The sequence below is a fragment of the Mustela erminea genome, chromosome 12 (assembly GCF_009829155.1).
Source record: "Mustela erminea isolate mMusErm1 chromosome 12, mMusErm1.Pri, whole genome shotgun sequence".
Lineage (NCBI taxonomy): Eukaryota > Metazoa > Chordata > Mammalia > Carnivora > Mustelidae > Mustela > Mustela erminea.
The window spans coordinates 35,817,645-35,841,374 of NC_045625.1; the positions used below are offsets into that span (position 1 = coordinate 35,817,645).

Genomic DNA, 23,730 nt, shown 5'->3' on the forward strand with positions numbered 1-23,730 from the left:
CATGGTCGTTCTAGAGCCCGTGGAGCCAGGCCAGTCTTGAGAACAACCTATGCCTGGACTTTGTGCCTCATACTCATTCTTCCAGAGACCGTTCGGTCTCAGCAAAACAAACTCATTCATTATCTTAATGTTAGCATCCACAACTACTTAATTTGTAAGTTTGGTTTCTATAGCTGTTTGAGATCTATAAACACTAGCACTTTATGCTTCATTTTGTTAAAATAGTATTATAATAATTTAATTCACTTGTATCTTTATCTAAATTTGAAAGTTACTGTTGTTGGTGGTAATAACTCTAAGCAGAGGAGCCGGGATCCTGTTCTAGAAAGATCATTGTGGTGGTTGTATGGAAGCAACGAGACTTGCCAATGCTGGAGTCAGGAGAGGATGAGAGACTGAACTAGGATAGGGATAATAGGGAAGGAGAGGAGGAAACAGTCAACTAATATTGGAAAACTTGCTGATTGATTTAGTATCCAGAGTCAGTTCAGGGTAAAGAAGGAGCAACAGCCAGTACTTTTTTTTTTTTTTTTTAAGACTGTAATTTTTTATTTGAGAGAGAGAGAGAATACGGTTAGGGGTGGGCAGAGGTGGTGGGGAAAACCTGATGCAGGGGCTCCAGCCCAGTGACCTGAGCGGAAGGCAGATGCTTAACCAACTGAGCCAGCCAGGCAGGCACTCTGGCCAAGATCATTTTTATGTTTGTAGCTTAGATGACTGTATGATATCAACTGGGATAAAGAACCCAGAAGGAGAAAAGGTTGGGTGGGGGAAGACAGATGATTGCCATAAGGAAAGGGGTGATGATAAAGGAAACTTTGAAGGCAGATGCCATCATCCAAGTAGGGTGTATAGAGGAGAAATGGGCTGGCAAGAATCCTGGGGAACACCAACATTAAAAGGGAGGGTGGGTGGCTCAGTCAGGTGTCTGCTTTCAGCTTAGGTCATGATCCCAGGGTCCTGGTATCAAGCCCTGTATCAGGCTTAACAGGGAGTCTTTTTTTCCCCTCTCCCTCTGCCCCTCAGCCTACTTGTGTGCTTTCTCTCTCTGAAATAAATTATATATATATATATATATATAATGGATAGATGAAGAGATGGATATATATATAATATATACATATATATTATATATATAAATGGTGGATAGATGAAGAGAATTTCATGAAGGAGACTGAAAAGAAACAAGGTGAAAGATAGGAAGAGAATCTAGAGAGGCTGGTGCTAAGGAATGGGGAATTTAGGGAAAGTGGAATAATGAATAGCATTAAATGTATTGAATAGTATTAAATGTAGAGGGATCTGCTAAGATAAATTTGTTTTAAAATGTTATTTATTTATTTGACAGACAGAGATCACAAGTAGGCAGAGAGAGAGGAGGAAGCAGGCTCCCTGCTGAGCAGAGGGCCGGATGTGGGGCTCGATCCCTGGGTCCTGGGATCACGACCTGAGCTGAAGGCAGAGGCTTTAACCCACTGAGTCACCCAGGCGCCCCCTGCTAAGATAAATTTTAAGTATTGCTCAAGTTAGGCTATTAGAAGATCCTTTTGTTTTTGTTTTTCAGACTTTTATGATGGGAAAATGTCAAACATGAAAATAAGAACAAGTTGAGAATAGAACAATGAACCTTTATTTACCTCTGTAAGACCATTTGTGGAGAGCCTTGCACTAAATCACTCATGCCTGGATGGCTCAGTGGGTTAAAACCTCTACCTTAAGCTCAGGTAACAATCCCAGAGTCCTGGGATCGAGTCTTGAATCAGGCTCTCTGCTTGGCGGGGAACCTGCTTCCCCCTCTCTCTCTGCCTGCCTCTCTGCCTTCTTGTGATCTCTGTCTGTCAAATGAATAAATAAAATCTTAAAAAAAAATCACTTACCCCTGCCTCAGTTGTGTTGTTGACATAAATGACCTGGCTGAAGTGAAAGTACCTGCTTTTATGTACCTTTTGTGCCAGTGATTCTCCAATGATCAATTCTTGGCCAATCTTGTTTCATACATACTCTGTACCCCTGTGCTCTCCCCTCACCTAATTATTTGGTGTATATTTCTGATATAGCATTTCATCAATAAATATTTCAATATGTTACCTCTAAAAGATAAGAATTCTTTTTTTTTTTTAAAAGATTTTATTTATTTATCAGAGAGAGAGGGGGGGAGAGAGCGAGCACAGGCAGACAGAATGGCAGGCAGAGGCAGAGGGAGAGGCAGGCTCCCTGCTGAGCAAGGAGCCCGATGTGGGACTCGATCCCGGGACGCTGGGATCATGACCTGAGCCGAAGGCAGCTGCTCAACCAACTGAGCCACCCAGGTGTCCCAAGAATTCTTCTTTAAAACAAAATCACAGTACCATGTTACATCTAACCCCCCCCCCCAATTCCTTAATATCAAGTATCTATTTGCTCACATTTCCCCCAATGTCTTATGTTTAGTTTAAAAAAATTGTTTGAATCAAAATCCAAATAAGGTCCATACTTCGCAGCTGATACATCTCTTAAATCTTTTCATTTTTATTTTTTAAAAGATTTCACTTATTTGTTAGAGAGAAACGACAAGCGGGGGAGGCGCAGGCAGAGGGAGAAGCAGGCTCCCTGCTGAGCAAGGAGCCCAATATGGGAGCTTGATCTCTGCACCCTGGGATCATGACCTGCCAAAGTCAGCCACTTAACCAACTGAGCCACCCAGGTGCCCTGGGGGCAGATAATCCTTTATTGTTAGGTGGCTGTCTGTGCACTGTAGGATGTTTAGCGACATCCCTGGCCTCTACCCACTGGATGCCAGTAGCAGCTCCTCTAGTTGTGACATCAAAAATGTCTCAAGACATTGCCACTTTTCCCCTGGGGGAATGTAGGAATTAGAAAACAATACTCATTCTACTCTTCCTTCCTTCCTCTACAAAGAGAAATTTTTCTATACCTGTTTGTTATGCAGAGACATATTTCATGTAGGAAAGGCAAGAAAAATGCTTGTTTCCTTTTTATTTTCCCAGCTTTTAGTGAGTTGGTTCCCTTGCATCCTTGAAAAGTAAGTTTTTTTTTTAAATGTCAGGGTTTTTATTTTTTTTTGTTTAGAGAAAGCATATGAGCAGACAGGGGCATAGGGAGGGGGAGAGAGAATCTTAAGCAGGCTCCATGTTCAGTGTGCTCAGCAGGGAGCCTGCCTCTCCCTCTGCCTCTGCCTGCCATTCTGTCTGCCTGTGCTCGCTCTCTCCCCCCCCCCCTCTCTAATGCAGGACTGGATCCCAGGACCCTGGGATCATGACCTGAGCCGAAGGCAGCGGCCTAACCCACTGAGCCACCCAGGTGCTCTGTTTTTATCATTTTTAAATTGTCCCGTTTTGGCCAGTGGGAGTGAGTCCTTTTGACACAACCCTTAAGGTTTCTTCCTATTTGATATGGTAAAATGTTCCAGGCTCATTTTGTGCACTCCTAGACTAGAACTGGTATCAGCTATTTCTTCTAATGATTCATAGTTACTTTTAGTTAGAAATGGTATTTAGAGACCACAGTTTGGCTACTATGAATATAAGATTATTTGGTCTAGGAAGAGCAGTTTTGTGAATACAGTCAATTACGTATTCTTCTCAAAACAGTCCCCTCTACTATCTCTTTATTCAGAGAATTTTATTCTCTGAAAATTCAAACATGAAGAAAAGTTGAAGAAATGTACAGTGAATACCTGTGTACCTTCATTTAGGCTCAACAATTGTTAACATTTTGCTGTTTGTTCTCTTTGTGTGTCTCTAATATGGTATATGGTGTGTGATCTGACAGAATATAATACACTTTTATTGTAGCATTTTTTGTAAAGATTTTATTTACTTGACAGACAGAGATCACAAGTAGGCAGAGAGGCAGGCAGAGAGAGAGGAGGATCAGGGCTCGATCCCAGGACCCTGGGATCACGACCCAAGCTGAATGCAGAGGCTTTAACCCACTGAGCCACCCAGGTGCCCCTTATTGTAGCATTTGAAAATAACTTATAGACATCATGGCACTTCATTAGAATTGTCTCCTAAGGTCATTTCTGTGTAACCAAAATACCATTATCACATCTTGAATTACTTTCTTCATTTCATTTCTTGATTCTCCTCATATTTTATTGGCTTTTTCTTCTAGGTCTCTTTTGCTGGTCTTCTAGATCTTCCTGATCTCTAAGCAGTGACATACCCAGGGCTCCATCACTGGACATCTGCTCTTCTTTCTACACACTTATGTGGCAGGTCATTCCATTAACTACATGGCTTTAACTACTCTTCATATGCTAAAAACTCCCATTTTCTCTCCCACCTTTCCTCTGAACTCAGCTCCTATAGTCAGTTGCTTACTCATCAGCTCCAGTTGGTATCTTTTATTTTTATTTTAAGATTTTATTTATTTGAGACAGAGAGAGAGAGTGAGTGCACAAGTTGAGGGAGGGGCAGAGGGAGAGGGTCAAGCAGACTCCCCACTGAGTGGGGAGCCTGATACGGGGCTCAATCCCAGAATCCTGAGATCATGACCTGAGCCAAAGGCAGATGCTCAACCAACTGAGCCACCCAGGCACCCCATATCTTTTTTTATTTTATTTTTATTTTTTTAAAGATTTTATTTATTTATTTATTTGACAGAGATCACAAGTAGGCAGAGAGGCAGGCGGTGGGGGAGGGAAACAGACTCCCCGCCAAGCAGAGAGCCTGATGCGGGGCTCAATCCCAGGACCCTGGGATCACAACCCAAGCTCAAGGCAGAGGCTCTAACCTACTGAGCCACCTAGGTGCCCCTCTTTTTTTTTTTTTTTTTTTTAAAGATTGATTTATTTGTTTTAGAGAGAGCGCTTGTGTGCTTGTGCCTGGTGGGGAGGAGCAGAGGGAGAGAATCTCCAGCAGACTTCTTGCTGAGCACGGGAGTGGGACATGGGTCTCAATCCTACGTCCCATGATATCATTACCTGAGCCAAAACCAAGAGTTGGACACTTAACCAACTGAGCCACCTATGTGCCCCCTCCAGTTGGATATCTAATTGGCTTTTCTTTTTTTAAAAAAATATTTTATTTATTTGATAGAGATCACAAGTAGGCAGAGAGGCAGGCAGAGAGAGAGGAGGAAGCAGGTTCCCCATGGAGCAGAGAGCCCGATGTGGGGCTCCATCCCAGGACCCTGGGCTCATGACCTGAGGGGAAGGTAGAGTCTTTAACCCACTGAGCCACCCAGGTGCCCCTCTCATTGGCTTTTCAAAATCAATGGGTACAAAACAGAACTCTTGAATCTTGTACCTCTTTCCCAGTTTTTCTGTAAGGCTTTCCCATCTCAATAAATTTAATCCATTAGGTGCTCAGGCAAGACAATTCAGAGTTATCCTTGACTTTTCTCTTTTACTCTACCTCATATTCAGCGTATCAACAAATCATGTCTGTTAAATGTTTGAAATTTATCCGTATCTTGATCACTTCTGACATTTCCATTGTCTGTGACCCAATTAAGCCACCTCTGCCTCTTGCCTGGGTTGTTGCAATAGCCTCCTTTTTGGTCTCTCTGCTTATGTGTCTGCCTCCCTATAATCTCTTGTGTATACAGCAGCCAGAATACTCCTATTTAAAGTGTAAGTCAGTTCATTTTCTTTCTCTGCTCAAAATCTTCTGTTATTCAGAATCAAAATCTGAATCTTTACTATTGGGACGCCTGGATGGCTCAGTCAGGTAAGCGTCTGCCTTCCGTTCAGGTCATGATCCCAGAGTCCTGGGATTGAGTCCCACATCAGGCTTCTTGCTCAGCAGGGAACTTGCTTCTCCCTCTACATGATGCTCCCCCTGTTCATGCTCTCTCTCTCCCCCTCCCTCTTTCTCTCTCTGCTGAATAATAAATAAATCTTAAAAACAAAACAAAACAAACCCCAAAATCTTTACTATAGTTTTTTTCTCTTCTAATATTGATACCTTTGGTTTCTGTTCTTTTGCTTGAGACCTTCGGTGTAATGTTGAGTTGTTGAGTGAAGTAATGGCAGTAGACACCTGTATCTTGTTCCTGGTCTTTAAAAGAATGCTTTTGATTTTTCACTATCAAGTTTCATCTTTACTGTGGGTTTTTTTGTACCTATGTATACCTGTTCTTTTTTTTTTTTTTAAGATATTTATTTATTTATTTATTTGACACATTCAGAGAGAGACAGTGAGAGAGGGAACAAAAGCAGGGATAGGGGTGGGAGAGGGAGAAGCAGGCTAACCACTGAGCAGGGAGCCCAATGCAGGGCTCCTTCTCAGTACCCTGAGATCATGGCCTGAGCTGAAGGCAGATGTTTAACAACTGAGCCACCCAGGCACCCCCTACCTGTTAGTTCTTATCACAAAAGTGGCATGTAATTAATCACATCCAGAGGCATAGGGGCATCTGTGTGGCTCAGTCAGGTAAGTATCCAAATCTTGATTTCACCCTGTGACAGACTTCCCACTCAGCAGGGAGTCTGTTTGTCTCGTCTCCCTCTGCTTTTCCCCCTGCTTGCACTCTCTCTCTCTCTCAAATAAGTAAATAAATCTTTTTTTTTTTTTAAAGATTTTTTATTTATTTATTTGAGAGAGAGAGAGAGAGCACGAGAGGGGAGAAGGTCAGAGGGAGAAGCAGACTCCCCATGGAGCTGGGAGCCCGATGTGGGACTCGATCCCGGGACTCCGGGATCATGACCTGAGCCGAAGGCAGTCGCTTAACCAACTGAGCCACCCAGGCATCCCAGTAAATAAATCTTTAAGAGAAACTTTTTTTTTTTTTTTTTTGAGAAAGAGAGAAAGTGCAAGCAGGGCAAAGGGTAGAGGGAGAGAGAGAGAATTTCAAGCAGGCTTCATGCTCAGTGCAGAGCCTGATGAGGGGCTCAATCTCAGGGCCCTGAGATCATGACTTGAGCCAAAATTAAGAGTCAGACACTCAACCAACTAAGCCACCCAGGTGCCCCAATAAATAAATCTTAGAAACACACACACACACACACAAACCTGGGGCACCTGGGTGGCTCTAGTTGGTTGGGTGTCTGCCTTTGACATGGGTCATCATCCCAGGGTCCTGGGATCAAGCCCCACATCAGGCTCCCTGCTGCTCCAGAAGCCTGCTTCTCCCTCTCCCACTCCCCCTGCTGGTGTTACCTCTCTCACTGTCTCTCTCTGTCAAATAAATAAATAAAATCTTAAAAAAAAAAAAAAAACAGTTGCATAAAACAATTACTAATTCTCCTAGATCCATGGGTTGACTGGGGTCAGCATAAACTAGGACTAACTCACCTAAACTAGGACTGGCTAGAGTGTTTTGCTGTGTGCCACCTGTTTCTCTTCCTGGGACCACCCGGATAGGCTAGGCATGTTCATAGTGACAGAAGAAAGGTAAGAGGACAAGTATGGTTTTGCAACTGCTTCCATGTCTCTGGGTCCTAACTTCTCTGTCAACATTCCAGTGGCCAAAGCAAGTCATATGACCAAGCCCAAAGTATACTCTGTCTAGAGTGGGGATGGTAGAAAGGGAGAAAAGATTTCTATGCAATGATATAATACATTAATTAATTTTCTAAAATTAAACTAATTGCATTTATAGAATAAATCTAACTTGATCTTGATGTTTTTTTCTTCTTCTTCCCCTCTTCCCCTCCTCCTTCCTACCCTCCTGCCCTCCTTCTACATTATTAGACTTGGGTGTTTTTTTGGGGGGGTATTTTACAATTTAATTTTTTATTAGTTTTATATTGAAATATAATTGAAATACTATATAATTCACCCATTTAAAGTGTAAAATTTAAAGTGTTTTTGTTGTATTCACTGAGTTTTGCAATAATCATCACAATGAATTCTAGAGTATTTTTATCATTCCAAGAAGAAATCTCATATCCATTGACAGTCACTCCCTACATCCCCCTCTGACTCCTTCACCCATAGTCCTAGGCAGCCATTAGTTAAAACTTATTGTGCAGATTTGCTTCTTCTGGACACTTCTATATGGAATGGTGCAATATATGGGCACTTGTATCTTTCTTTCACTCAGCCTAGTGTTTTCAAGTTTCATGCATGTGCTAGCATGTATCAGTACTTCATTCTTTTTTATTGCCAAGTAATATTCCATTGTGTGAATGTACCGTGTTTATCTGTTCATCAGCTGATTGTCATTTGGGTTATTTCCACCTTTTGGCTGTTACAAATGATGCTCCTATGAAGATTCGTGTATGGGTTTTTGTGTGGACATACATTTTCATTGTCTCTTGTCCCTTTTGATGTGTTTGTTCCTCTTTTACTATCTTTGGTTTAAGCTAATATTTTTTAGCATATAATTCTAGTTTTCCTAATTTCTTAAACATTCTAGTTTAAGAATTTTAGTTTAGTCTAAGTATTTTAGTTACTTTCTTAGTGGTTGCTCTAGGGATTACAATCTAGTCAAATTATTGAAAGGCAAACACACAGTTACCTAATGCAGTTGATTTGCTTATGTAGTTGATTTGCTTTGGGTAATCCTCTGAGGACCACTTAGATGTTCTGAAGTCCCCCAGCATGACATGTAGGTGCTGGCTAGTAAAGCTATTCATATTTGAATTGATTTTTCATGTAATAAGCGGTCTTATACTACTCTTATTCTCATTGTTTTTCAGTGGTTTCTTATCTAAGTAGATAATTATTTTCTTCTTTTCCAACATTTATGGTTCTTTTTTTTTTTTTTTAAAGATTTTATGGTTCTTGGGGCCCCTGGGTGGCTCAGTGGGTTAAAGCCTCTGCTTTCGGCTCAGGTCATGATCCCAGGGACCTGGGATCGAGCCCCGCATAGGGCTCTCTGCTCGGCAGGGAGCCTGCTTCCTCCTCTGCCTGCCTCTCTGCCTACTTGTGATCTCTGTCTGCCAAATAAATAAATAAAATCTTTAAAAAAAAAGATTTTATGGTTCTTATTTTTGTTTCATGTACTGTCTACACTATCTAGAATAATACTGAATAATAAAGGTAATAGTGATTAGTCTTGTCTTGGTTCTGACTTTTAAAAGATCGCCTAAGTGAAGGACTATCAACTCTACATGCTGGCATTCATCTTTTTTTTTTTTTTTAAGATTTTATTTATTTATTTGACAGTCAGAGATCACAAGTAGGCAGAGAGGCAGGCAGAGAGAGAGAAGGGGGGAAGCAGGCTCCCTGCTGAGCAGAGAGCCCGATGCAGGGCTCAATCGCTGGCATTCATCTTATGTCCATGACGAACATAGCTAATCCTTAGCACTTTTTTCTGCTAAGCCATAGCCCTTTTTCAGAAACCTCACAGTAACATTCCCCTAAGTGACTAGTTAATTGGATTTGGTACAATGAATGAGATCTGTTTGGCCTTGGCTTTTCTCTTTGATGTAGTTTTGATATTGGCTGTTCATTTCAAATATTCTTTTTCATGTTTCTGTTCCTGGTTTACTAAAAAGCCTTTTAAAAATCACAAATGGAGGGGCGCCTGGGTGGCTCAGTGGGTTAAGCCGCTGCCTTCGGCTCAGGTCATGATCTTGGAGTCCTGGGATCGAGTCCCGCATCGGGCTCTCTGCTCAGCAGAGAGCCTGCTTCCCTCTCTCTCTCTCTGCCTGCCTCTCCATCTACTTGTGATTTCTCTCTGTCAAATAAATAAATAAAATCTTAAAAAAAAAATCACAAATGGATATTTAATTTTCTAAAAGAGTTCCCCAGGGCCTGTTAGAGTGATGAAATGGCTGTTTCCTTTGGTTAATTCATCTTAACTACATTGATGAATTTTATAGTTCAATCATTGCTGTAGTCCTAGAAACCTACTAATCTTAACGTGTATTATTCCTTTACAATACTGGTGGGTTTTGTTTAGTTCATATTATGTGCCAGACAGCTCTGCTGCATGCTAGATACACACCTGTGAACAAGATAGACAAAGTATCTGCCTGTATTGGGCTCTCAATTCAGAGGTAATAAAGAGAGAACATTTGCCAGTTATCCCTTATGCTGAGCCTTTGGCAGAACTCACTCAAGGTATGCTGTCTTGATACGGCTCTCCCTTTGTCGCTCCCCCTGCTTGAGCTCTCTCTTGAATAAATAAATAAAAAATATTTTTAAAAAAGATATGCTGGGGGCGCCTGGGTGGCACAGTGGGTTAAAGACTCTGCCTTCAGCTCAGGTCATGATCCCAGGGTTCTGGGATCGAGCCCCGAATCGGGCTCTCTGCTCAGTAGGGAGCCTGCTTCCTCCTCTCTCCCTGCCTGCTTCTCTGCCTACTTGTGATCTCTGTCTGTCAAATAATAAATAAAATCTTTAAATTAAAAAAACCCCAAAATATGCTGTCTTACAGAGCCTTGAGAAGTCCCAGAATGAGGCCATGATCATTTAGTGGAACCTGCCATTAGACTGGAGGACAGCAGACAAGCATCCTGCTATTTGCTATCCCTGGTTTGATGTTTTATTTAGAATCTTTCATCGTATAATGTGTGTGAGGTTGTTAGTTCTTGAATATGTCAGGTCTTGAATTAAGTTAACACTTATTTGGTGAATTAAGTGTGATGTGGGTCTTTTGGTGGGAGGCATCTATCTGACCACTTTTTCAGGTTCTTCAGTGGCTATTATTGCATTCGGATGTTCTGTATCATTTGGGTTGATTTTGATTTATATTTTCCCAGACAATATTAATTGCACTGAGACTTTGGTTTGGTTACATGGAGTTTCGCATAGTATTCTTCTTCTTCTTCTTCTTTTTTAAAGATTCTATTTGTTTATTTGAGAAAGAGAGTACAAAGGGAGTAAGAGGGAGAAGCAGACTCCTGCTGAGCAGAGAGCTCAACATGGGACTCAATCTTGGGACCCTGGGACCATGATCTGAGACTAAGGCAGCTGCTTAACTAACTGAGCCACCCAGGCATCCCGAAAATGTACATTTTAAAGATCAATGAAACTGTATGGAACTTTTACAAATATAGTTGAATTTAGAAGTGACTCTGAAAGCATGTCCAAGTTTCTCTTATTATTTTTTTTAATGTGTTTGTTTTTTTAAGCTCATTAAACATTTGCACTGGCAAATAGAGAAGGGAGTTAGAACTGGAAAGGGTCTTTTTTTTTTTTTAAGATTTTAAGTAATATTCACACTCAACATGGGGCTTAAACTCACAACCTCAGATCAAGAACTGCATGTTCCACTGACTGAGCCAACCAGGCACCCCAGAATTAGAGTCTTAACCATCAAGTGCATCTCTTTAATTTTACAGATGTGGCTCAAAGACTTGATTTGCTCAAGCCTATACCATTATTAGTTCCATGCTCTAGTCAGGACTAGACTATATAATCAGTTTCTTTTTTTTAAAGATTTATTTATTTATTTGACAGAGATCACAAGTAGGCAGAGAGGCAGGCAGAGAGAGAGGAAGGGAAGCAGGCTCCCTGCTGAGCACAGAGCCCATATATGACCAGTTTCTAAAGTCCAATGCCCAGATTTGGGTTATCATAATCCTTGGTTTATGATATAGACTCATCATTGGTCCTGCTTTAATTATTAATGTTTAATAATAAGCATTTATGAAGCCACTATCCCAAACAAAAACTGAGACCTTGATAGTAACGTACATCTAACTGTATGGTCTCCCCTCCCATTTTGTCTCACTCCCTATGGGGTAAGCATCTGAAACTCATGCTCAACATTATCTTGCTTTCCTTTTGATGTAGTTTTATTTCAACTCTCCCTTTTTGTGTATTTCTTTTTGCCTATTTCAATCCTCCCCTCTGTCAACCATCACTTTGTTCTTTATGCATCTGTTTCTGTTTGCTCATTTTTTTTTTTTAAGATTCTACATATAAGGGAAATCATGTGGCATTTGTCATTCTCATTCTGACTTACTTCCCTTAGCACAGTACCTCTAGGTCCATCCAGGTTTTTTGCAAGTGACAAGATTTCATTCTTCTTTTATGGCTGAGTAATATTCCATTGTATATATATATATATATATATACACACACCACATATTTATGCATTCATCTATCAATGGACACAGGTTGTTTCCATATCTTGGCTATCGTAAATAATGCTGCAATGAACATAGATAGGGGTACAGATACCTTTTGAATCAATATTTTCATTTTCTTTGGGTAAATACCCAGAAGTGGAATTACTGAATCATTGTATCTACTTGTTTTACTTTTGGTGGTCTCTTGATCTGAGGAATTTTTTTCAAGGGCCCTGTGATTTTCTTTTAATTCATCTCCACTGAGGGGATTTATGCTTGCCCAGTATTGCCTTAAAATCAAATGACTGATTTGGGATCTACCAGAAATTTTTTTTTAAATAAATATTCCAAGTGATTTTAAAAATTAAGAATAATAGTTGACATATAATATTAATTTCAGCTGTACAACATAATGATTTCATATTTGCACTTGAAATTTTACACAATTCCTGGTCAGGATTGAAGGCAGAATGACAGGGTTATAGATTGCTATTCTGGAGACCTCACAGGCTGTGTGGAACAGGGCAGGGCACTAACGTGGCTTTACTAACTGGACCCTCATTTTTTGAGTAGGTATAATCCCAGTGAAACTTTCTTTCCGCCTGCACTGGCTGTGCTGCTCCCAAAACTGGGGTTGTGTTGCCATGATGACTATCCCCTGGAATCGGGGCACAGAGGCAGTGAGCAGTCCTGTGGGCCCCTCAGCTAGTTCTTTCACTTCCTTCCCAGGTTAGAACACCTTTCCGATCTTCAGGGACTTAGAAACACCGTTTACACAGGTGGAAACAACAATAGTAACAGGCCATTCACCAAGAGAAGTGGACTGTTTCTTCATAAACATAAATCTAAGACTCACTGTAACTTGCTTCCTAAATTGTATTAATTCACACAGATTCTAACTGCCATGGTCAGTGCTGCAGAATTTGTTCCAGCCCCTACCTTCTACTCTATACCCCTACCTTCACATTCTAACCTTCCAATTTCTTAGCTTCACATGCTTTCCCCTGAGCTCCCAACCTCTGTTACTGTCCTCAGCAGTTTTCCTTTCTCCCATTCCCACCACATTCCAACCAAATACTATGAATGGCTCTTTGGTTAGCACTTAACATCAGCTAGACACTGGGGCCAATTGCTCTTTACGTACCATCTTGTGCTATTGTTTTGTCCCGCTCTTTTTGTCCTATTCAATGAAGTAGTAACATTAGTGTCTTCATTTTATGGATAAGAGACTGAGGCTTGTTAAGATGAATTTGGACAAGGTCCACATCCCCAAGAAAGCTAGGACTTGAACTACTTTTTGTTGTTTTTATTTTTATGTTATGATGCCTTGTCCAAGTAAAAGAAAAGTTAAATTGGCTTTAACAATAATGAAATTATTTCACATAAAAAGGTTGGTTAGTTCAGTAGCTCGTCAAGGACCTAAGCCTTTCTTTTCTCCCACCCACCCTTGCTGTATTAGGCTTTGTTCCCAGGTTAACCTAGCTTCCCACTAGGTTTCATAATGTCTACTGAAGTTCTGTCATTACGTTTGTAGAAATTCTGGAGGCAGGGAGGGACACAATTCCTCCTTGTCCATCTCTCTAATTTGTTGTGCATTAAAAAAAAAAAAGATTTATTTATTTCAGGGGGGTGAGGGGCAGGAGGAGAGGGAGAGAGAATTTTAAGCAGACTCTGTGCTGAGCATGGGAGCCCAATGCAGGGCTTGATCTCTTGACCCTGAGCTCATGATCTGGGCCGAAATCAAGAGTCATACACTTCACTGACTGAGCCATGCAGACGTCCCTGTCATGGTTTGTTTTTTTTTTTTTTTTTTTTTTTTTTAAAAGCAGAACAGTGAGGAACATGAAATATATTCCTTGGGGCTGGTGCTCCTGTGGAATCCACAGGTCAGTGACCCATGCTTGGTCAGCCTGGATGTGTCATACTTGGGTGGGGAGAAGAACAGGGGTTCTACCTCCTGGAAAGGTAAACTGGCCTGACCCTGACTCAGCACCAGAGCTGAGTTCCAGGCATGTTCCCCCGTCTCTGAGAGCTCTTTTCTGGTCCATACTTCTCTGCTCTTAGGATATTAATTCTTTTTCCTTCCTTTCTTCCTTCCTTCCTCTCTTTCCTTCCCTTCTTTTCTTTCTTTCCCCTGTTCTTTTCCTTCATTCTTTCCTTTCTTCTTCTCTTCCTTTTCCCTTTCTTTTTTAAGTAAGTTCTGCAGCCATTGTGGGGCTTGAACTCACAACCCTGAGATCAAGAGTTGCATGTCCTACCAACTGAGCCATCCAGGCACCCTCTGAATTGGTTTCTTAACAAATTCTAATTTGTCACCAGTCTTAAAAACCCAACATTACCATCATATTTCCTTTCCTTAAACTCCCACAGTAGAAAAATCCTTATCCACTGAATTTACTAACCAGTCACAGGTCTCCCATGTGTCTTAGAAACTTAGAGAAAATATTAGACAATAGAGAAGAAAGTTAAGTTTTAATAACTGAGTGCCAGGTGCTGGGGTCAATTCTTTCCCACACTGACTTTATCCTTAACAGCATCCTGGTAAGTTAGGTTATTTTAACCTTCATTTTGGGTTTAGGGAATTCACATTCAGCAGAAGTTATGTCGCTTGCTCAGACGAGGTAAGGTTGGCTTGAGGCCACAAGCTAGTAGGAGCCCATGATAGCCTGACCTCAGGCCCATGGTCTTTCCTCTCCATCCTACATGAACTCCGTCCTACAAAGACTACATAGTCTTTGCTGGTACAAAACACATTATGTATATATTTGAGCCTCACAACAATAGCAGGGTAAGTCCTGGTATCTGCATTTTGTAAGAGGTGCAGAGATAGGAAGTGACTTGCTGGAAGTCATGTGGAGCGTGGCTTTTCTGACTACAAAATATGCCTAGCAGGGCATAACGGTATTTGTTAAATGATAATCCAGATGATGGTGGGTATTCAGTAACTGTCAAAGTAAAACAATTGAAAAGCAACTTAATGTCACTGCTTAGAGGTCTCTAGGTTCCTTTTTCTCCCTGTCACCTCCCCTCTGGGATCCCCTCAGAGACCCTCCTTTCCCAGGAATTCCATCACTTTGAGTCAACACTCAACAAAGAGTAGCACTCACGTGTCTTCAGGCAGGGGGTTTAAGAAGGGCGGGCCCTCTTTAAGATAGAGCTGAAAGGACCTAACAGTGTTTTCTCTCACCTCTCACCTGGAACGTGGAGGCAACACTCAGAGTTTCCCCTACGTCACAGGCTGCATTTATTCTGGAGTAGACAAACCAGTGCACCCCTGCTCTCCTGTTCTGCTAGCCTTGGCCCTGGCAGTCCTCACTAGTGTTTCTCCCCTCTCTCCTCTCTTGGCACCGCCTCCTGCCTCTGGCCCCGCCCCACAGCCCTGGACACAGTACACACAGCCTGGAGCTTCAGCTCCAAGGGAAACAAAAGCTGGATTCTCACAGCTATGACCAGCACCTTCATACCGGGGCTGAACCCTAAGAACCCTCATTATATCCCAGGGTAAGACTGCTACCTAAAAGCACACCCCTGCTTGCTTCTGGGAATAGGGATGTAAGGACAAGGGAGCTGTGCCACCCAGACCTTGGGGGCCAACAGACAAACTGGTATGGTAGGCCCAGGGCTGAGATATTTATGGTGCTGGATGGAAAAGGAAGAGCAAGGGGATAGTGGTAACTGGGCCCGACATGAAGCTCTGTGTTGTCTTCTCCATGGTAACAGGGTAACAGCAGAGGGGAAGGGTTGAAAACCCAGAGAGGATGGAGAAATGCCTGCTTCAAACAAACAGAGCTGAATCCAGGAAAAAAAAAAGGAAATCAGGGCTTCAGAGGTCTCCGTATATCTGGGGGTGGTGGAGCAGGGGGGAGTGTAGAGGCGAGCGGGTGAGTCCTATGCTACAGGTACACTGGACACTGCCCACTACTTCGGTTCAGCATGGGCCAGACCTATGGGCAGATGACCGGTCAGCTACTTCGAGGATCTCCTGGCCTAGCCTGGCCCCCTGCCCATCGCACACTTCTGCCTCCCATCCGGCCTCCGGCATCTCCTGAGGTTCCCAGGGGAAGCCTGCCTGTCAGGCGTGGTCATGAAAGACTCAGCTCCAGCATGATCCCTGGGTATACAGGTATGTATGGATAGTCTGAACAGATGTCCCGAACCCAGAATGTGTGCCCCAAACACTAATCAAAATCTTCCTTGCCCCCTTCCTCCCAGGTTTTGTGCCCCAGGCACAGTTCATCTTTGCCAAGAACTGCAGCAGGGTCTGGGATGAGGCTCTAAATGATTTCACTCAGTGGTCTGGGGGACAAGGCAGTCAAGAGCTGCCAAAGGAGGCCGAGGGTAAAAAAGACACCAAGAAAGACCAAGAGCCAAAGCCCGAGTCAGAGCTGGAGGCCGAGAAGGAGCCAGAGCTGCAGCAAGAGGCGGAACAAGTGAGACCAAGAAGGGTAGAGGGGGTCCGGGGGCTTCGGAGTGGGGAGCCTGACCTCTTGTGAGGTCGGGCCGGTGGCCACGAGTAGCATGGCTATGGGTACCGGGAATGTGGACTCAACCGCCAGCTTCACCTCCCAGGGAGCTTCTACTGGAGCATGAGGGCTGAATTGGATAGCCTTATTTTTTTCTCTGACTTCTCCTCCCAAGGCTTCCCCCTATTCCATGGATGACAAAGATCCTCGCAAGTTCTTCATGCCAGGTGAGAGGAAGTGGGTAATGACTAAAGGCATGGGGAGGCCCCCAAAGGGTCCTGACTCAGTATCCTCACCCCCCAGGCTTCACTGGTTACGTGCCCCGTGCCCGCTTCCTCTTCGGCTCCAGCTTTCCTGTGCTCACCAACCGGGCGCTGCAGGAATTTGGACAGATGTATTCAGGGGGCAGACCCCAGAAGGATTCCAAACCTCTCCCTCCACTTTCTAGGACCTACCCTCAGAACCTGGGCCTTTTACCTAATTATGGGGGCTATGTGCCAGGTAAGGATAGCCCCAGAGGCGACTGGAATATTTGTGTGTGTGTGTGGAATGGGTGGAAGTGGTTTGGGAGAGTTGGAATAGATATGGGGGGGTTGTCCTTGGATCATGTACTTTAGCTTTCTCACTGTGCAAAAAAGGAAATGGAGATATCTCACAGTGGGAAGTGGTGACTGGATTTTAGAGGGCTTAGAAACTGGTCTCCATGCCACTGGCTACAAGTGACATGACTCTCTTGTCCATACAGGGTATAAGTTCCAGTTCGGGCACACATATGGGCATCTCACCCATGATGCACTGGGCCTCACCACCCTCCAGAAGCAGCTCCTGGTGTAGGTACCTGGACTTCAAGGTCTTTCTTCTCTGTCTTCCTATCCCAGTCATCCTTTTGGAAGGAAGAGAAGTGGGCCCGAGGGTGGGGGGAGGCACAAAGAGAAATGGTTTGGAGGCCGAGCACCTTTTTTATTAATAGGTGTAATAAATAAATAAATAAATACATAAACAGAAGCCTGGGCTCCTCCTCCCTCTTCTGACCACCAGGCACTGGCCACAGCCTATTTACATTTGGGGGCTTAGGGAGCTGGCCCCAATACTGTCACCTCTCCTCCTACCTGGCCTAGGAAACCCTGCAAATGGGCCTCTGGTCACCTCCCTCCACAGGGACATGCTTATCTGTACCTATGGAAGGGCTGGCCCAGATGGGCTGGGGAAATCCTGGCAGCCCAGTGCTGCATCCCTTCCCTCCTTTCCTGAGTGGAGGTCTGGATGAGGTCACTGGGACAGTTAATGGGGAGTAATTAATACTGAGCACAGGGATGTATGGCCCCCAGCTCTCAGTCTACTCTCTGTGGCCAAGCCAGAGGGCTTGGGAAGGGCTCTCAGGCTCTGAGTCAGGGGTTATGAGGGTCCCTGAGGCCACCAGCATGCACAGGGCCTCAGTTTTGGCTGCTTCCTGGGGTTGGACTTGGAGTTGGGGTCAAGGTCACATAGGCCAGAGGCACCAGGCCGGTGTCGGGGCCACGGCTGCAGCGCAGCCAGTCTCCTCCAGCTGGCCCCAGCACCCGTAGGATATCTCCCTTGTGGAAGCTCAGCTGTCCAGGGCCTGTAGCCAGATGATGGCACAGTGCCTTCACCTCGCTGGGGAAACAACAAATGGAGGTCAGAGAAACCCCTCCCAAAGCCAAACCCAGCCCCGCCCCCAATCCTATCTTCCAGGGCTTACCATGGAGGCTTGGAGGGCAAGACTGGGGAGTGTGGCTCCTGCAGGCTCTCCTTGGGCTCTGGCTCTCGGCGGGCACCCACCGTCTGTGCCACTAGTTGGAACATGGACTTGTCCAGGCTCAGCCAGTCAGACGGTAGCCTAGGGGAGAGCAACCGGGGCTCTAGCTCTATCTGTGCTTTGGCTTAGATAGGCTCCCCAAATCCCTCCATCTACACCTTGGGTTGCCTCTCACCTGTTTGTGGGCCGGGTCTCCCGCTGAGCCTTTCGGGAGCCAAAGAGGTGTCCCCACTTGATGCCCCCGGGTGAAGGCTCTGAGGCTCCTTCCTCATTTTCTGCTGGGGGGGCAGTGGACCCCTCCCTCTCCCGGCTACGCCTCAGCTCAGCCAGCACAGAATCGGGGGGGCTTCCCATCCAGAAGGGCCAGCCCCTGTCCCGGCCAAGGGTCTCCTCAGGGGCAGGGCAGGCCTCTGCCCCCTCAACTACTCCCTCTCGGGGGGGTGGTCCTCCGCCTCCGGCCCCTTTCTTTTTCTCACTGCTGCTATTGCTGCCACCACGGGGGAACCTAGAGCCCTCAGTTGAGCCATCTATGTAGACCTGGGAACTCTGCATGAGCTGGTACCACCAGCCAGCCTGCCCGCCTCGGGCCCACCTGCCACGCCCTGAACCCCCAGCTGCCTCTGCCACCTCTTCTGTCTCCTCTTCCTCCTCGTCTTCTCCACCTTCAGGGGCACCCACACCCTTCACCCGCTCCCCATGGACTGCCCTATCCATGTCTCCAGGCCCCTCCTGGCCCCTGGTCCGGGCCAACTGCAATGTCGAGTGTGCAGACAGCAGCAGATCCTGGGACACCCGCAGCAGCTCCTTGTGTTGCCGCTGCTGCTGCCCACTTTGCAGGAGCCGGTGCTGGAATAGCAAGTCGAGGCTGAAGGGCAGCAGGGCCAGGGGCTGCAGTAGCAGCAGCAGTTCCTCGAAGAGGCCGGGGCACACGGTATGCGCTGCACTCAGGAAGCCCCATGGTTGGTAGTGGGTCTGGATGATATCTAGGGGAGCAAGAGAGAGAGCCTGAGCCCCACAGAGAAGGAGAGCCTGGCCTGGGGGGGTGGTGCCTCCAAGAAGTGGCCCTGGCAGAGCTGCTGCATACTGCTGCACAGGCTAGGCACTGTGGCTTTGGGTGGACGCCAGCGCAAAAGAGGCCGTCCGAAGTTGGTGCAGGTCGTGACCTCTACAACCCTAAGTGGCGGCCTCAAGTTCACAGGAGAGGTGTGGGGTTTCCTGGCCACCCTGACCTCCAGATTTCCTGAGTATCCTGCTGACTCCAAGGCTCTAACACAAGTAGAAGCTGGGGAGAGACTGGGCTGGAAGTCCAGGCTCTGAAGATGATCGCTTGGGTGGTCTCCCTCCCCACCTTCATCATCTGTAAAGAGCCATGTCTCCCTCTTCTGAACCTCTGAGATCTGGCCTATATTGAGTTTGCAAGAGAGAGTAGTGTTCCGGGCATTACCTTCGTGGTTATAGAGGTGATTAAACCAGAACTCCAGAGACCGGATGCTGTAGGAAAATAGGCAGAGTTGAATCTTTGTGGAGACAGCCAGATGATAAGGTACAAAGGAGACAGACAGGGGGTCAAACATAGGGCAGAGGCATAGGTGAACACCTCCCTTCTATGGCAGGGATGTTACCTAGTTCATTTCATGTAAAATAGTTCTGGGAAGTCAGTGGGGGATGTTGGGAGGGGGGTGAACATGTGATTCAAAAGTCAATGACATCCCTCTAGAATGGATGTGGCTTGCCTAGGACCCCAAAAGTCAGGGCAGCTACTGAGAGTACAGGGTACACATCCCAAAGGGGATGACCCAGGCTCATACTTGAGAAGCAAGGATACTGTAATGTGGATCTCAAGGGGATCTTATGGTCAGGCAGGATTTGGAAGTAGTGCTGGAATTGGGTGGATCAAGGTTTACAATATCCAGAGAACCACATTAATTTCCAAATAAGCCAGATTATGAATTTATAAAAGCAAAAGACCATGTTGGTGAGCAGTGCCAGAGGGCTATGGGTGTGGTGGGAAACCAGGGACACACTGAGAGAGGCTGAAGCTGGATGGGGAGAAAGTGAGCCTGGGTCCTGGCCACAGAGCCTGCAAATTCCCTTGCCTCTCTCAGTCTAGGGATTTGGTTCCACAGACGTGGCAGAGCCCAGGGGTGATGGCTGTGGTTTGTCGCTCTTGCTTCCCCACACACTCACTTCAGCAGGCCGAGAATGAAGGCGTTGAAACGCATGGTGTGACTGGTGAGTTCTGGGAACTGGCTGACCTTGTTGTAGAGGCCATGCAGGACCTTGGTGGATGGGCCTGAGGGGAAGCCAGAGTTAGCAGTCACATTCCCAGTCTCCTGAATCTGAATCTTCGCCTGGGGTCATCTTGCCACCCAGCACTTACCTAGCTGTGTGGAAGCCTCAACCACACTCCACGGCATGTTCTTGCGCTGCCCAATGATGACATCTAGCACGAAGGCCTTGAGCCCATCCTCCAGCACAGCCTGGACTGCAGGGCACAAGTACTTCAGAACCAGGTGGCCCACATTGGGGCTCACAGAACTGTTCCCCAGCTTTGCCTGTGGATGCAGTAGAGAAGAAGAAGGAATCGTTTGAAGCCCGACCTTGGTCTTCTCTGACTCTCTTAAGCCTCAGCGTGCTTCTCTTGTGATCCCCAGCCCAAAGTACCCGATTCTGAGTTCTAGGTGCAGGAGAGCAGAAGGCGGCAGCATAGAATGGGTGAGGGTCAGCAGGGTAGAGCTCAGCTTGCCAGTTTTTTGCCTACCTTCACCCCAGGATCCCGGCTTGTGCCAAAATGGGCCACGATGAGGTCCACGGCAGTGTTAACCGCCTTTACCAGCCCTGCAAGTGAGAACTCCATGTGACAGGTTCCTAAGCAAGTCCCTCGGCAACTCAGCTGAAACTGAGTTGGAGAGAGAGAGGGGCGTCCACTCTCTCTCTCTCTGTCCCTGCACATGGCCCCGGCCCCTTCCTGTTTTTGCCCAGTTCTCAAGCCTTGTACTGTTTTCACTGCCAGTGGGCCCATCCCAGTGATTGCCTCTTCAAGACCCTCTTGCTCCAGTCCTGGATCAAACTAACTATCCATCTTCTTCGCTATAAGAAACCAGGCTAGTGGTTGTTGGAGGAAGTCCAGGGCCACTCACAACAGTGACCGACAAGGGTACCTCTTTGACCTCTTTGACACACTGCTTATGCTCTCACATTGCCAAGTTTTTACCATCTTCTCAAACTCTTGGTTTGACTTTACCAAGAGAATAGAGGCCACTGGTCATCAATTCAACTTCACGATCCATTCAAAAGACATAACTACGTTCTATCTATCTTCCTTCCTGCCCCCCTCAATCTCTACCTTGCTCAAGGTTCTTCCCTTTTCCCAGCTTTGAACTCCCCACTCTGCCTCTACAGGGGACTTCAGCTTCATCCTTCTCCCTTCCCACAGCCTTCCCTTCAGCCCACAATTATGCTCAATTCTTTCCCCATCATCTCACTGAAACAGCTCTCTCTTAGTCCAGTGGTCCCTTATTTGCTGAATCTCTTAGTAGATGTTACCATCATGCCTACCCAAGCTGTTAGGCCCTGTGGTACTTATACTCCCATTAAAGCTCGTGGCTTTATGATATGGCAATCTCCCTCACTCTCCTTAGCTCCCTGAGGTAAGAGACCAAAGCCTGATTCTTAAGCATCTAATAAATGATCCTTGTGCACTCATGCACACTCACCTTACAAAATGCACAGACTTCAGCCTCTTGCCCCAGTTCCTGTGCTGATTCCTTTCTAGCACTTTCCCTATCTAAATAGGGAAATATTCTGGAGGACCAGACAGTAGGGCAATAGGCACAAAAAGGTACTGACAACAGAATTCCTGGCTTGACCTGGGAGTCATATTCACCTTTCTTCTGAAGCAGGTCAATGGAAATGGCTTCTGAGTTGCCATCTGGGGACAGACAAAACTCAGCTGGAGGCTTCTCAGTCAAGGAAAAGGGATCTTGGAAGTCAGGGCAGGTCAGTGGTAATGGCTTCACTATTTGACCTGGAAAGAAGAGAAAACTCAATCTCAAGCAACATCCTTCCAAGAGTCGCAGATCAGTTCTGTGCCTCATACTCTCTGGGACATGTTCCTGTGGGACTGCCCCCTTCCCCAGCCCTTCCCGGGGCCTGCTCTGGGCATCCTGGGGACCTGGCCCACACACCATTCAGCCGGCAGTTCAGATGGCCAGCAGCACTGAAGGAGCCAGGGAACTCAAAGATGGGGTTCCTTCGGGCCAGCCGAGCATCCTGTGGCCTTCGGTCTAGGCTCCCTGACAATCCAGGTGGCCCTAGTGGGTTCTTCCTCCTGTATTCCCGCCACTTGAGTGCTTGAGGGGATAGGTGATTGGCTGAAAGCAGAACAGATGAGTGGAAGAGACGGGCAAGAGTTAGCAGGAGACAACATTTCACATCCACCCAGTGTGGCCATATAAAATGAGGGCTGGGAGTGCTTGGATATTATTCATAGAAGCTGGGGAAGGAGATATAAACATTTTAACCCCTGACCCCAGGTCGGAGAATAAGAAAGCATTCAAAGGCAGCCAGGGTGGTGGTGGTGGGGTATAGAAATGCTTGCGGTGGAGGGTAAAGCTCATACCGTTATTGGGCCTGGAGGCCATGCTGCCCTCACCACCTCCCCGGGCTAGGCTTTCTGCTCGACTGAGGCTAGATCTCCAGGAGCCCAGAGGAGGCAAGCTTCCTGTTCCATGGAGACGGTACTCAGCCAAGGTCAGTAGCTTCTGATCCTCCTTCTGTGGCTGCTGGGAGGTGGCAGGCCGGGCAACAGGAGGACAGGAGCGGCTCCATGGGGGTGGGCTTTCTGTGGCTGTGGCCTGCTCTGGAGGAGGGGAGCACGAGGTGGAAGCAGAAGAGTCGGTGCTGGGCCCAAAGGGGCCAGCACTGCGGATGGGGGAGTAGCTACCCAGGGGCGATGGGCGCGAGGTTTCTGGCTCAGGCCCAGCTTTTCTGGCACTTCTGTTGGCAGGTGCCTGTGACTCCCCTGAGGGAGCTAAGGCTGGGACTTGAGCAGTGGGGGCAGCCAGTGGGGCAGGCTGCTGTGCACGGCTGCAGCCAGAGAGGCCGTAGAGCTGGGAAAGGCTATGGAGGGCACGGGCCTTGGCCAACTGCTTTGGGAAGTGGTGCTGGAACACGAAGGGCTGGATGGGCAGCGTGGTTGGCCTCTGCTCCTTGCTGTAGCGAAGGACTGGTCGGCTGTCCGCACCACCCCCTGTGGCAACAGTGATGAAGGAAGAATCAGAGAGACAGACCCTAGGACCCCCAGGAGAGGAAGCAAAGAAGCAGACAGATAATGCTCACAGGGGAGAGGGGAAGAGATGGGCAGGAAGGATGGGTTGTAGGAATTGAATGTGGGGTAAGGGCAATCCAAGTTTGGGAATGTGACAGTGCTCCTCCCATCTTTTATAAAACTTTTTCTATTTTTTTACGATGCTGAACTCTTCTGTACTCTTGACTAGTCACCCCTTTTTCATTTTCTTGACTTCAAGGGTGGGTGTATCTTAAACCTCCATCCTTAGATCTCCCTTTACATTTTC

At 46.1% G+C, this 23,730-nt stretch overlaps 2 protein-coding genes across 10 annotated transcripts in view; one reads left to right on the top strand and one right to left on the bottom strand.

Moving 5' to 3' along the window:
• The first annotated feature begins 15,170 nt into the window (after positions 1-15,170).
• FAM166B (family with sequence similarity 166 member B) lies at positions 15,171-17,346 on the top strand. 3 transcript variants are annotated; one of them, XM_032307412.1, is made up of 6 exons: positions 15,171-15,415; positions 15,847-16,037; positions 16,127-16,344; positions 16,553-16,604; positions 16,681-16,878; positions 17,123-17,238. In XM_032307412.1, exons 1-6 carry the CDS (start codon positions 15,360-15,362, stop codon positions 17,209-17,211), a joined length of 804 nt encoding a protein of 267 aa, XP_032163303.1. In that variant the 5' UTR covers positions 15,171-15,359; the 3' UTR covers positions 17,212-17,238. The 3 variants fall into 3 exon arrangements, with proteins under 3 accessions (XP_032163303.1, XP_032163301.1, XP_032163300.1); XM_032307410.1 differs by having other exon boundaries at positions 15,173-15,415; positions 15,814-16,037; positions 16,826-16,878; positions 17,123-17,346; XM_032307409.1 differs by having other exon boundaries at positions 15,177-15,415; positions 15,814-16,037.
• RUSC2 (RUN and SH3 domain containing 2) overlaps positions 17,317-23,730 on the bottom strand; it is a 70,631-nt gene continuing 64,217 nt past the window's right edge. For 4 of the 7 annotated variants that reach the window (XM_032307353.1, XM_032307355.1, XM_032307356.1 and 1 more), the window contains exons 3-12: positions 22,776-23,405; positions 22,342-22,527; positions 22,041-22,181; positions 20,916-20,992; positions 20,535-20,709; positions 20,342-20,447; positions 19,599-19,645; positions 18,330-19,137; positions 18,098-18,235; positions 17,317-18,012 (exon numbers count right to left, since the gene is read on the bottom strand). In XM_032307353.1, the coding sequence (XP_032163244.1) occupies positions 17,811-18,012; positions 18,098-18,235; positions 18,330-19,137; positions 19,599-19,645; positions 20,342-20,447; positions 20,535-20,709; positions 20,916-20,992; positions 22,041-22,181; positions 22,342-22,527; positions 22,776-23,405 (2,510 nt within the window). In that variant the 3' untranslated portion in view covers positions 17,317-17,810. The remainder of the gene's footprint in view (positions 18,013-18,097; positions 18,236-18,329; positions 19,138-19,598; positions 19,646-20,341; positions 20,448-20,534; positions 20,710-20,915; positions 20,993-22,040; positions 22,182-22,341; positions 22,528-22,775; positions 23,406-23,730) is intronic. The other 3 variants (XM_032307357.1, XM_032307359.1, XM_032307360.1) reach the window with 3 other exon arrangements.